This window comes from Centruroides vittatus, unplaced genomic scaffold (genome assembly GCF_030686945.1).
Source record: "Centruroides vittatus isolate TY-2023 unplaced genomic scaffold, ASM3068694v2 contig_549, whole genome shotgun sequence".
In the NCBI taxonomy this organism is placed as follows: Eukaryota; Metazoa; Arthropoda; class Arachnida; order Scorpiones; family Buthidae; genus Centruroides; species Centruroides vittatus.
Genome location: NW_027122325.1, coordinates 6,445,939 through 6,460,560, shown reverse-complemented (window position 1 = coordinate 6,460,560; position 14,622 = coordinate 6,445,939). Strand labels below are relative to the sequence as shown.

Genomic DNA, 14,622 nt, shown 5'->3' with positions numbered 1-14,622 from the left:
CCAATTTGTGTAATTATTTATTAAATGTTGTTACAATTAATCTACATCTTTTTTAACATTTATCAGCTATTGTATCAAAAGTGCTTAACCATTTCACTAAGTGAATCATTAAAAGAATTACTTTAGTGAGGGTTCAACAGTTAGGGTGCGACTATGTAGACACGAGGTTGCAAAGGAAAACATGCACAAGCGAAAAGCGAGAAATATCGCTGGTGAGAGCGAATTTCTGGTTCTCGCATGTATCTAACAGGGTTTTATATTTATCGCTTCTTGCCACATATTCTCACTATCTCTGAAAATTTGCAGCCTTAAAGGACAGTATTCTGAGACAAGTGGAAGAACACAAAAATGACTTTAAATGCATAAGTGATTTTTGCCTTAAATGATACAGTATGATGATAATCACCATGTGATAATTAAATAATATAATTAAATTTTATGTTAAAATGTCACCATGTCATTTCTTGATTTGAGCATTTACCAGTTTATTTCAGGAGAAAGTTACCAATATCTTAAGTTGTTTATATAAACAGTAATATGAACAACCTTCAACAGTTATTTTCAGTAGCACCATTAAATCATATAAAACAGTTAATGAATCTGTTGGACTACACTACTTTTTCACTTTAATCTGTATTCATTGGGTAGATAAATGCTTTTAATATAATAATTTGAAACTGAATGATTATGGTATACCAGAAAATGTTTTACTTTACTATAGTGTAACTTTACTTCTTTTTCTTTGTCAAACTTTTGTTTGTTCTAAATTGCAATAATATTATGTTAATTAAATTTGTAAATACAGATGGGACAAATGTTACACAAGATGATTTTTATCACTGGATTATTCACAAAATTTTGGATCAAACAACTAGTAAATGTTTAAGAAATGCTTTATTTTTCCATGAATTTATTTATAAAGGTGACATATTTGATGCATAAAAAACATTGATTTGTTAAGTATATACAAAAATTACAAAATACATATACAACCAAAATTAATTTTTAATTAAATTTACCACCAATATATTTTAATGGAAAGAATTATGTTGTATTAATTATTAGAATGTGTTTAAATTGCTCCCACTAGTTTCATTAGATCATCTGTAGTCATAGATTTTGGCCTTTCAATTGGCAGTCCAAGGGCTCTATCCCATATCAGTGATGCCATTACACCGAGAGCTCTAGAAACTCCAAATAGCACAGTATAATATTGCATTTCTTTCATTCCATAATACTGAAAATAAAAGAACAAGATAATTACATACAATAAGTTTAAAACTAAATTGCAAAATTTCATATTAACAAGATATTAAAGATTCAAATTGTATAATAGATGTTTTTTTATATAAATGATCAAAATAACTAAATTGTTAGATAACAGTTCATAAATATTTCTTGCAAGTATTAACTGCATTTACTTGCATATAAGACAAGGTTTTTATTCATTTTTCACTGCTTAAAAACCTAGGTTGTCCTATACACATGAGCAAAGGATTTAGGTTTTTGCATAATTTTTGTGAATCCTTGTATTTGCAGTTTTTACTGGATGATCACTTATCACTTATGTTTTTAAACATCGTAGGTATTATATCGGGTCATTTCAATTGTTCTTGCGTATTGCAATAGGAAAAGCAAAACTTTTGAATTGAATTCCAAATTGCAAAATCATGCGGGAGCCCAAGTCCATTCCCATGTGAAAATAATTATTCGGAGAAACTCTCAAGTGTGGATTCGACTTAAGAATTGGCAAAAAAAAAAAGGTTTCTGATTTCATGAACAAATAAAGGAAAAATCTTGTAAAATCGACAACAAAGATTAAAATGCCAGTAATTTTTGCGGGACAATGTGTGCATTTATGTGCATTTGATATTTTATTTGAGATTAAATCTAATTTTCTTTATAAAGATTAGATCAAACAAAGTCACACCTCATCCTATATGTGAGTAAATACAGTAATTTAATCTTGTGTCTTCGAATTAGTTTAAAAAATTGCTCTAGTCAACTCAAAATTGAAAATAAAGCATAAGTCTGTTTTTCTGCCAGATTGTGTCAAATAAAAATAAGCCGCTATATTTCCTGACTGATCTAAAAAAATATTTTTGGTATGTGATTACTAATATAAAACACAAAACAAAAGAAAATTTATATTTTAACGATTTTTTTTATAAATGAAAATAAATTGAATTGCATTCAAGTATTAAACAAAAAATAATCAAAGAAAATATGTTCAAAGATTAATTTAATTTTAAATAATTTCATGTTTTCTCTCTAAACTTAAATTTAAACTAATTTACAGTGAACATAATTGTAATTAATATTTATACTTATATGGAAAAAAAGAATAGCTTTTATGCAAAGAAATTTATCTAAGAGTTTCATACTACTGGGTTAACAATATAATATGAGATGGCTCTTCCTTAAGTGAAATTTCATACAGTTTTTATAAAACTGGTTACACTTATTAGTAGCAACTTTAATTAAAGTGATTAATAATTTATAATTATCATCATATTTGACGACAATGAAATAAATATTCAATTTTTCTATATAAATACAAATTAGTATGGTAATCTAGTTTGAATTTTTCGTCGGATTGGAGAATTATTTTTACAATATTAAAACAACGTCTGTCCAAAAAGGAACCACCATTTATTTCTTGCGTTTGTAGACAATTCACACACTCGGCAACCGACCTTCCTTTTTAGGCTGCTCTGTTGCCGAAAGTTAAAAATGTCCGTTTAAAACACAAAAAACGTTCAATTAAAATTAGAAATTTTTGTAATTTTAATTGAACGTTTTTTGTTTTTTAAACGGACATTTTTAACTTTCGGCAACAGAGCAGCCTAAAAAGGAAGGTCGGTTGCCGAGTGTGTGAATTGTCTACAAACGCAAGAAATAAATGGTGGTTCCTTTTTGGACAGACGTTGTTTTAACATTGTATGGTAATCTAGTATCAATTAACTGCCAAATTCATTGTTATTTTAACAATCATTATTTTGAGAGGGTTTTTTTATATAGAGTGTTCTAGTTTAAACACATTTTCAGATTCATTAGTATATAATCATAGAATCTATTTTCAGAAAAATAATTATTTTGAATCTTTTATCTCAAATTATCCATTGATATTCAGAGTTTATTAAAAGACCATTCTGTAATACATATTTCATGTAGTATGTAAGCAGAGTTTAAAATCTGCTATTCATTAGCACCCCTCCCCCTTAACTCCACATCTGCGATGGTCGAGAATTTGGAGAACTGAGGGGTCACAAAGGGGAAGGAAGAGCTTGGACAGGGGAGAGAGGAGAGAAAGGTCACCACTTTTTAGACTGGACATGTGTGTAACGGACGTTGAAGTCATCTGTTCTTGTGATCGCCTTACTTTTTAGTTTAATTGTTGTATTATTAAATTGGCACAGTCGACAGGATTTCAGTACACAGCTGTATTTATATAGTCTTGAAGTAGAATCATGCTTTTCAAATTCTTGGTTCAGAAGACCGAAGACTCCTACATTATCTCCCGATATCAACTAGAAGGGGAAGACGAATGGACGGAAATAGACCAAGAATTTCAAGGAATCGAAAATCATCCCGCAATTTTGACCTTGTCAGTTTTTCAAACTGCTGTCTGGACGATGACAAATTACCGAACACTATTTCATTATCGGAGACAGAAGGTGAGCTCTATCTTAACAAAACTTTAATACAACCGGTCGCCTCGGACAGTTCTCCTCCTACAGACAGTTTGTCTGACCCGAAGTCGGATGTGTTGGCGCAAATGGTTCAGTTGCAAAAGCTGTACATGAACCAACAAGCCGAGATGTTGAAGATTATGAACTCTTTTCGGCAAACCATCGAAAAAATGTCATTAAACTCATCTCGCGATACGATCAACATATAAAAATATGATGGAAAATCGGAAGAAGCGCGTGTTTGGATAATTTCATACGAACACGCGTGTGCATCTCACAATTGGATTACAGACAAACAAAAGATCCGTAACCTTCGAAATTATTTGGAAGGAATTGTTGTGAAATGGTACAATTCTCGAGTATTAGATAAGGTCGGTGATAATTGGGAGGAATGGAAAAACTCTCTTCTTAGTGCATTCGGACAGAATCGGATCCAACTTTCCATATTAGCGGATATGTGGGAATATCGTGGTGGTTCACTATTGGAATATTATTTTGAAAAACAAGGGCGTATCCAACTTGCATATCCGGATATTGGGGAACAAAGCTTTATCACCATGGTAATACGTGGACTACCGGCGGATATGCAAGCTATTCTTCTTCAACACAATTTAAATGACAAAGAAAACTTGTGTCAGATTGAGCAAATTGGTACCTACAAAAAACTTGGTACCGAGGAAAATCGAAAGAAGGAATAATAATATTCATGGTAACCGAAGTTTTACCTCCGTGAATGAAATCGATAATGCTCCAAAAAACGAGTAAGGAAGGGTTTACCGATCCCTCTGACACAATCGGATCATTGTCTAGTCACAGATCATAATGATCCCCAAATATTCTCAATGGAAGTGAACAACATGTATTGCTCAGTTTTTCTAGATCCAGGATCCACAGTCAACCTTATTAGTCCGAAATTGGCAGATAAATGGAAACTAGAATCCCATCCTATACATATAGTCTTAAAATCATTTAATGGAGCACTTACTGTATATAGGGAGGGTGTTTTGGCTACTATAAAGTTTAGAGACCGTACCCAACTCATAGAAGCAATTATCGTTAAGGAAATGGACTACGATCTTTTGTTAGGGATTCACACATTAGGAAAACTTAACATCTGCTGGAATTTTGGTAAGCAGGAAGTTTTATTAGTTAAAACCAACAGAATTATATTACAGAAAGAAGACGTTTTGTGGCATTTTCCGGGCATCGATCAACCCGATTATACCAGACCCCCTAAGTTCACTGTCGATTTTAATATAACAGATACGAAAGTGATCAAATGTAAACCCTATTGGTTGTCTCGTGACAAATATCAGTGGTTAAGGACCAAAATAAAAGACTTGTTAGCACAAGGCATAATAGAAGAAACATCATCTCTTTACGCTTCTCCTTGTGTTGTTCTTCCCAAAGGGAATGGCGATTACAGATTGGCTCACAATTATATGAAAATCAACAAAGTGACTGAATTGGATCCTTATCCCTTTCCCTTAATAGACGATATTATCAATGGATTCGGAGGATGCAAATATTTTACGAAATTGGACTTAAAAGATGGATTTTGGCAGATTGAAATTAGTGAGGAGACTGAAGTATACGGCATTTGTCACCCCATTTGGACATTATCAGTATACTCGTTTGCCTCAAGGTTGGAAAAATTCTCCGGCATTATTTCAAAAAGTTATGAATAAGGTACTGTGGGATCTGTTGGAAAATGAAAAAGTTTGGAATTATATCAATAATATAAGCACAGGGGCTGACAATGAAATAAGTAATGCGGAGCTCACATATCAAGTATTAGAGAGGTTATACAATGCAAACTTTGTTATAAACCTAAATAAATCAGAATGTAATGTAAATAAAATCAAATTCTTGGGAAGAGTTATAGACGGTTTTAGCAAAACTACGGCAACAGAGTTGATCGAAAAAGTTCGTAATATGCCTCGGCCCCATGATCTTCATACGGTAAGGTGTTTCACGGGACTGACTGGACACTTCCATGCATTTATTCCAAATTATGCCGCTATTGTTTGACCTTTAGATCGACTTAAACAGAAAGACATTCTCTTCGAGTGGATGAAAGAATGTGAGCAAGCATATCAAGAATTGATTCAAAGAATTACATTGAATCCTATATTACAAATTCCTGATTAGAGGCTGAACTTAGAGCTTTGTACCGATGCTTCCCATTATGGCAGCAGCTCTATATTATATCAGCGGGACACTGACGAGATGCGAGGAAGACAACTACAAGTTATAGGATACCAATCATATACTTTTACATCAGCGGAGGTTAACTACAGCACAACTGAAAAGGAGTGCTTGGCGATTAAATATTTTCAAAGTTTCTTGGAGGGAAGAAAATTCACCGTGCATACCGATCACCAAGCACTTACCTTTTTAATGGGATTAAAAGAACTGAAAGGAAGGTTAGGCCGGTGGCAAGTCTTTTTACAAACCTATGATATGAAAATTAACCATTGCACTGGAAAAGAATTAACAGACACAGATGCCATCTCCAGATTGTGTCCCCGCGTGAAATCGATGCCAGTCCACCAAATCGACAAACACAAGTGACAAAAGACCAAGAATTGATTGTCCCGAAAAATATTCAAAACAGCATTATGAAGCAGTATCATGATGATCTGGACAGTGGGGGTCATGATGGGTTTTGGAGGACTTATTACAAGTTAAGGGCATGGTTCTGGTGGCCTAACATGAGACAAAGTATCCCAACATTACGTGCAGACCTGTCCGATATGACAATCCGTCAAGTTTAAATACTGACCCCGTCAAGACCAACTCTATTTTCCCCCACAATTGAAAATACCCTTCAATATGGTTGGTTGATTTTGTGGAGCTTCAGAAACGCAGTGAAGGGGTAAGAATGACTAAATCATTTCTAGTAGTCATAGACGAAGCTACATGGATAACTTATGCCAAAGCTATGAAGGAGGATGTGTGTAGTGTCATCCGTTATTTGGATAATTTACCATTATTCAATAATGTAACTACTATCATCAGCGATTGTGGATTTACCTTTAAATCGGACAGCTTCAAGCAATGGGCCAGAGACAGGAATATCACATTAAAAACCACATCACCTTATCATGCTGCCGGGAATGGAGTATGTAAGAGAAAGATACGGGATCTCAAGAAATTCCTTAATTGCTATCCAGATTTCAAAGGTGGGTGGAAAAATTTGCTTGGATGCTGCAGTTTGCCACGAAAACTGAAGCTACAACTCTTATTTAGGTTGCTCTCCATTATTCAAATGGCAACGAACAGTTGTTAAGCTGGAGACTGACAGCGAATTCGGAATTATAGATTTACAATCGTATGAAAAGGAGCGTACTGAAGAACGAAGGAAATATAGAAAATCTATCAAAAAATATGATAGGAAGCATGCAGGACCTTTGGTAAACATTAAAGTTGGATCCTGGATTTTAGTTCAGAGTGGTATGAGCGGAAAACATCCAAACATTAAAGGACCGTATCGTGTCGATAAAATAATATACTACGACAACGTGCCTAAAAATGTGATGTATAGAACGGAAAGTGGAACTAAAAAGATAGCTCACCTTACCAATATAAAATTGTATCATAACAGGGGTGATGACAGGGCTAAGAAGGGGGGTGTAAGCAGAGTTTAAAATCTGCTATTCATTAGCACCCCTCCCCATTAACTCCACATCTGCAATGGTCGAGAATTCAGAGAACTGAGGGGTCACGAAGGGGAAGGAAGAGCTTGGACAGGAGAGAGAGGAAAGAAAGGTCACCACTTTTTAGACTGGACATGTGTGTAACGGACGTTGAAGTCATCTGTTCTTGTGATTGCCTTACTTTTTAGTTTAATTGTTGTATTATTAAAATTTGTAATATTACATAGTATATTAATCTAAACTAAATAATGAATAGTATATTAGTAATTTTATACATTTATATACAATGTTACCTAGTTAACTATGCAACTAGTTACCTGTAAAAGAACTCCACTGTGAGCATCAACATTTGGCCATGGGTTTTTTACTTTACCTAATTCCAACAATATTTGTGGAACAATTTTATACAACTGAGAAACAAGTTTAAATAATGGGTCTTCTGGTAGATGCTTCAAGGCAAAATCTCTCTGTACAATGTATCTTGGATCGGTTCTTCGTAAGACAGCATGTCCATAACCAGGAACAACCTAATATCAGTTAGAAAAAAAAAACTATTAAAGTTTTGTTTAATATATAAAAAAGTATCTTATTTGTAATTATATTGAAAATACTTTGAATAAATAGTAAAGTTTTAAGAAAACCATACAATGATTTAATTTCTATATTAAACTTACCATATTTATTAAATTCTTAAATGAAAGGTATTTAATACAAATTTAATCAATCATTAAACCTAAATGTAATTATATATATTCAATTATTTAGAATAAAATTTTGAAAAATAGAATTCAGAATAAAACATTTAAATTAATCCATAATTTATTCACAGTATTGAGAATGAATGGAACTGAAACTTTTGTATGTATTGAAAATGCTGCTCAGTTTTCATTAATACTAAAATAAGTTTCCATTGTATTTGTTAATCGGAACTAGATGGGACCAGAGATCTCATATAAAACAAAAACAAAATTTTGGATAATCCATAAATTTCTTTTGAGTACATTGAGCATTTAAAGGTAAATTAACATTTTCAGTATTACAGATGTAGTGGTTTCCAGTTGCACGAAGAGTTTGGTTTCCATGGTATGTACAGTACAATGCTAAAAGTTCTGGGAAGTAATGGAATTTTGTCAAATTTGTCTTGGTTTTTTGCAAATATTCATGTTTTGACTTTACCTAATTCTAACAATATTTGTACAAAAATAAATGTATCTTGGTATCTATTTTGTATAATATCTCAGGATGGGGTAATGATTAAGAAATGAAATTTGTCATGGTAGCTTGTGTATAAGGAGCATTAATGCTATTAAATTTTGGTGGTTAAAAGTTGGAGTGGGAGATAGGGACCATATTTCCATAGGGGTTGGATTTAGTAAAAAAATTCTCTATTAGCATGTATAATTTTTTTTATAAAATTCATCTCTATCCTGAAAATTAACATATCTACCCTCAAATTAAAATTTGCCATTTTATAATAACTAACAAATGAACCTGGCATTGCTTGGGCAGAAACTAGCAAAGATTAAGACTATTAGATTATAGCTGATCTTGCCCATTTTCACTGGGTGCAAGAACTATGATAACCTTACTTGAATAAAATGATTAATTTTAAATTCTAAAATCTAAGAAAACTTGTTTGGAACATTATTTCAAATTTGGAATGAATTCAAATATTTGTTCAAATTTTTTTATTTTGGATTTATTGTTTCTGGGTTACCCAAACAGTGGAAATGATTAAAACACAGTATACATTTTGGAAATTAATAAATATATGCTACTATTTACTTTCCTTTTTTATTATTTACACTTTACACTGACTAAAACTAACTCTCTCCACCTTTTCCCTGGGAGAGTTGAATTTCCAAAAATCCCTTCTTAATTTGCATTCTCATGGCATATGGCATACTTTACTAAAACACAGTCAAAAACACAAAAAAACTGTATCTGAAATAATACAATAGAAGTCGAGTTCTTCAAGGCAATCCTTAACCCTCTGCCTCTACACCGCGGGGGATTTCCAAAAATTTTTTATTAGGGTACATTCTCATGGCGTACCCTACTAGAGCGCAGTTAAAAATAAAAAACTGCATCTAAATAGTACAGTAGAAGCTGTTTCTTAGGACAAGCTATAAACCTCTCCCTCTCCCCACAGGGGGGATTTTGAAAAATCCCTTCTTAGTGTATGTTCTCATGACATACCCTAACTGTGTACCAAATTCCAATTCAACTGTTTGGGCTCTGCACTTATAATATAAATCGAGATGGGCTGATAATAATAATAATAATAATAATACTAATAATAATGATAACTCTCCCAGGGTCACCACCTGGTCGTGGTGGGAGAGCCCAGTAATTTTACTGATCCATAGGGCAATGCAGGCTGGAGCACAAGCTCCTGGTAGGGACACCCATGCCAGTAAGGTCTATGGGGAGAAATGAAGCTAAGAGTGACCACACACCCACATTCTGTGGAGATATGTATCATGGTAGTAACCAGATCTAAATGTGATACCGGCTCAGACGTCGCCCGGGTTAACAAGGTCCGCGTTCGTGGGTTAGGCAGAGGCTCACGTTCGAAAAATAGGCCACAGTCTCCCTTGGTTACCGGTGGCGAAAGCAGCACCGGCCCAAGCATGGCTACTGCAATGCCCTCAACAGATGTGAGGAATCAACCCAGCCTTAGTGTTTCTGTGGCAATGCATCCACAGACCACAAAGGCTGGAAAACCATGCCAACGGATGAAATGGACAGTAGAAATGAACGAGTTTATCATCCGTAATTATTACACCATCACAAAACTCGAAACAAACATGACAGCATACAGACAACAACTACACCATAAATTCACACAACAATATCCTCACCTCACTGTTACCGAACAAAGGGTTGTTGATCAAAAAAGAACAATTATACACAACAACCTTATTCCACAAACAACACTTGAACTTATCAAACAACAGGTTGCTGATCAAATACATCAACAGACAGAAACATCTAACATTAATGAAGATCACGTAACCTGTCAGGATAATCCAGTAACAAGCATTGATAACAACACACATACAACAATTACCACTAATGATACTACAGACACTTCCTCGTCCATCACTGATAACATAGACATGGATTTAGTTAATACGCTCTCACTTATATTTCAGGAAACACTCACTAAATATACAGGCACAGATCCCACACAATGACCACGAATACCAAAAATCAACACGTCAAAGGAAGTAGGAAAAACACTAAATTATGTAAACACTCACTTAATACCACACTACATTCATTCAATTTCTACACTCGCAGACATTCATACATTAGTTTACGCTGGGGCAGTCACAGTAGTGACACACCATGGACTGAAAGTACAAGTCACAGACAAATACACAGAAAACACAATTCTATCACAAGCCTGCCTGGCAGAGAAGAATAGAAATACAAATAAATGACATTAGACAGCAATTAGGCAGGCTGACACAATACACTAAAAGCAACATAACACCCAAATTAAGGAAACAGCTCAACAACATTTTCAAGAAAATAAAAACACATACAAAACATGAACATCACAACACACACATTACAGAATACATTGATACACTAAAACAAAAACTTGCTGCCAAAGCACGTAGACTCAAACGTTACAAAACATGTACACTACGAAAACAACAAAATAAATTATTTACAAACAATGAAAAACTCTTTTACAGACAAATTAATAACAAAGCAAACACTGATACACAGCACAGTGGCACACCAACAGAAGAAGAACTCACAACATATTGGTCTTCTTTTTGGTCCAGTGCTGTCACGCATAATGCTGATGCAGGCTGGATTGAGGAGGAGAACAGAAACTTGCACAACATACCAACTATGCCCTGTGTTGAAATAAACATACATGATTTCCAATACACTGTTAACAGAACACACAACTGGAAGACACCTGGTGTAGACAACATTCACAATTTCTGGTACAAAAAGTTTACATCACTGCACCAGGAACTAGCTAAACACCTAACACACATCATCATCAATCCACAAGACATGCCAAATTTTCTTACCCAGGGCATCACCTACATGAAACCTAAAAACAACAATACCACAGACCCCACACAATACAGACCAATTACATGTCTTCCAACACTCTACAAATTATTGACATCCTGTATTGCAAACAAAATATACAAACATATTGAAGAACACGACATTCTAACAGAACAACAAAAAGGTTGTCGTAGAAACCACAGGGGATGCAAAGAACAGTTACTCATAGATTCAGTCATTCTACGGCAAGCACACAAACAACACAGAAACATACACATGGCATATATAGACTACAGAAAAGCATTCGACAGTGTTCCACACAGTTGGCTGCTACATATTCTACACATGTACAAAATACATCCATCACTCATTGCATTCTTTCAAAACACTATGCAGCACTGGAGAACAACACTACATCTCAGGGTTAGTAACACTTCCATACAAACAAACCAAATTTTTATTAGGCGAGGAATTTTTCAAGGAGATTCCTTGAGTCCTCTCTGGTTCTGCTTAGCCCTGAACCCATTATCCAACATGTTAAACAACACGCAATATGGTTACAATATCAGACACGAAAAAACAACACAGTTTACACTGTCACATCTCATGTACATGGATGACATAAAACTTTATGCATCCACGCAAAAACAACTTCATCAACTCCTACAAATCACACATTCATACACCAAGGACATACAAATGAAATTTGACCTAGATAAATGCAAAACAGGTCACATAAAAAAAGGAATCCTGAAGAAAGAAGATTTTGCACTTGGAAATGGAGACATTATTGAATCCATGGAAGAGGGCGAGTTCTACAAGTATTTAGGATTCCAACAGGCCAAACTAACAGAACATACACAAATAAAGCAAAGATTAATTAAAGAATACCAAAGTAGGTTAAATGCTATTCTCAGAACACAATTAAATGCAAAACACACAGTTAAAGCAATAAACACATATGTCATCCCAGTACTCACATATTCTTTTGGAGTTATACATTGGACTCACACTGATCTTGAGCAACTCCAAAGGAAAACAAGAACAACACTTACTAAGCATAAACAACATCATCCTAAATCTGCCACAGAAAGATTAACCCTTCCACGTAAAGATGGCGGACGTGGCCTGATTGACGTAGTTAACCTTCACTAAAAACAAATACAGTCACTGCGAGAGTTTTTCTACAAAAAACAAGAAACATCACAATTACATAAAGCAGTAACTCTAGCAGACTCGAATAACACACCATTAAACTTACACTCACATCATATGGACACAACACAACATATAAAAAGCATAGACACCATTAAGCAATCGTGGGCTCGAAAGGCACTCCATGGCAGGCATCCTTACGATCTGGCCCAGGATTTTGTTGACAAAACTGCGTCAAACAGCTGGTTAGCTCAAGGATGCCTCTTTGGAGAGACGGAAGGATTCATGATTGCCATACAGGATCAGGTCATAAATACTAAAAACTACAGAAAACACATACTCAAAGATGCAACACTCACAAATGACACATGCAGAAAATGTCACATCATGCCAGAAACTATACAACACGTCACCTCTGGTTGCAAGCTCTTGGCACAGACAGATTATTTACACAGACATAACCAAGTAGCAAATATAATACACCAAGAGCTTGCAAAGAAACACAAATTAGCAGACATCCACGAACCATACTACAAATACATTCCACAGACAGTATTGGAAAACAACACGCACAAAATGTACTACGACAGAGCCATAATCACAGATAAAACAATTTACCACAACAGACCAGACATCACACTCATTGACAAACACAATAAAATCACATACATTATAGACATATCCATTCCAAACACTCACAATATACAAAACGCATGCACTGAAAAAATTAACAAGTACACAGAACTCACCCAGGAAATAAGGCATCTGTGGAGGATGGATAGGGTGCTTATTGTACCTGTTGTTCTCTCCTCTACAGGTGTCATACCACACACACTACACAAAAGCCTGGGCACATTAGAATTGAATAGAAACACATACATCACTCTACAGAAGGCCACTATATTGAATACATGTCATATTGTGAGAAAATTCCTGAATACAGACACACACACTGATACACTTCTTTAATTTCTGTTTTGGTTACTATGCCTTGACTTTGGTCTGGCATAGTACACAGCCACCGGTGTTAACCGAGTATATCTCACTTAACCCAACATAATAATAATAAGATAAGAATTTTTATGTAAAAGGTAATTTTTATAATAACAGCTGGAAAAGTTACACAACTCATTGCTGGATTTTTTACTTTTTATAACAATGAACATCCAATAATAAGTGTTACCAAAAATTTATAATAGCATTCACTATCCAAGTATTGAAAAAGTGTTGCTAGTGAAAAATTTTCCTGTAAATATAATCGTTAATATAGAAAGAAAATTTAAGAGATGTGCAATTGGTATCACTTTTGGGAAATGTTAATTGAGCAATTACTAATGGAATGTCTTTTCAAATATATATTAAGATTTTATAAGTTATTTTCAAACACTTTTCTGAAAGTAAAAAAATCTGATGGAATTATTTGAATGAAAGTGAATTTGTTATTTTATGAAATAAATCTGCATTAGAACACTGATTTTTATGCAATTGTTTGGCATAAAAATTAATGTCAAATTTGAACTATTTGCAATTAAGAATTTAATTTTATATGAGCAATAAAAAAAAAAAAATAATTAGTTTCAGATAAAAACTAATGGATAAAGACGGATGTCATGGAAGCTTGTATACAATTAACTTAGAAATATTAGAAATAAAATTTATTTAGAATAAATTTTTGAGTTTTAAAAATTCTATATTATTATACAATATAAATACATTGAAATGGAGTTTAAATTTAAAGAAGGAACTTCTAGAACATTTACTTTAATCAATCTTAATTTAAACAACAAATAACAAAATAATATAATTTACCTGTCCAGCTTTTAATGTTTTCCAAACAAAATCCCGTACGTCATCATCTGTGGTATTAGGTCCTAAATCTTTTTGTAATTTTGTTAACCAAACTAGTACTTCCTATACAAAGGTGATATTTAATTTGAATTATTTGTTTTTATATTTGACATTTATATCAAACATATATTAATGAAATTATCAAATTGAAGCTAAATTATATATATATATATATATATATACAGTAGAGCGTCGATAACTGGAACCAATTGGGGACTGGGGTC

General features: G+C 33.8%; 1 protein-coding gene across 1 annotated transcript in view; it reads right to left on the bottom strand.

The window, feature by feature from the left end:
- Window positions 1-875: 875 nt before the first annotated feature.
- The window catches only part of LOC136978766 (probable citrate synthase 2, mitochondrial), a 45,879-nt gene continuing 32,132 nt past the window's right edge, over window positions 876-14,622 (bottom strand). The window contains exons 8-10 of the mRNA XM_067274590.1: window positions 14,360-14,461; window positions 7,669-7,878; window positions 876-1,237 (exon numbers count right to left, since the gene is read on the bottom strand). Coding sequence (XP_067130691.1) covers window positions 1,073-1,237; window positions 7,669-7,878; window positions 14,360-14,461 — 477 coding nt within the window. The 3' untranslated portion in view covers window positions 876-1,072. The remainder of the gene's footprint in view (window positions 1,238-7,668; window positions 7,879-14,359; window positions 14,462-14,622) is intronic.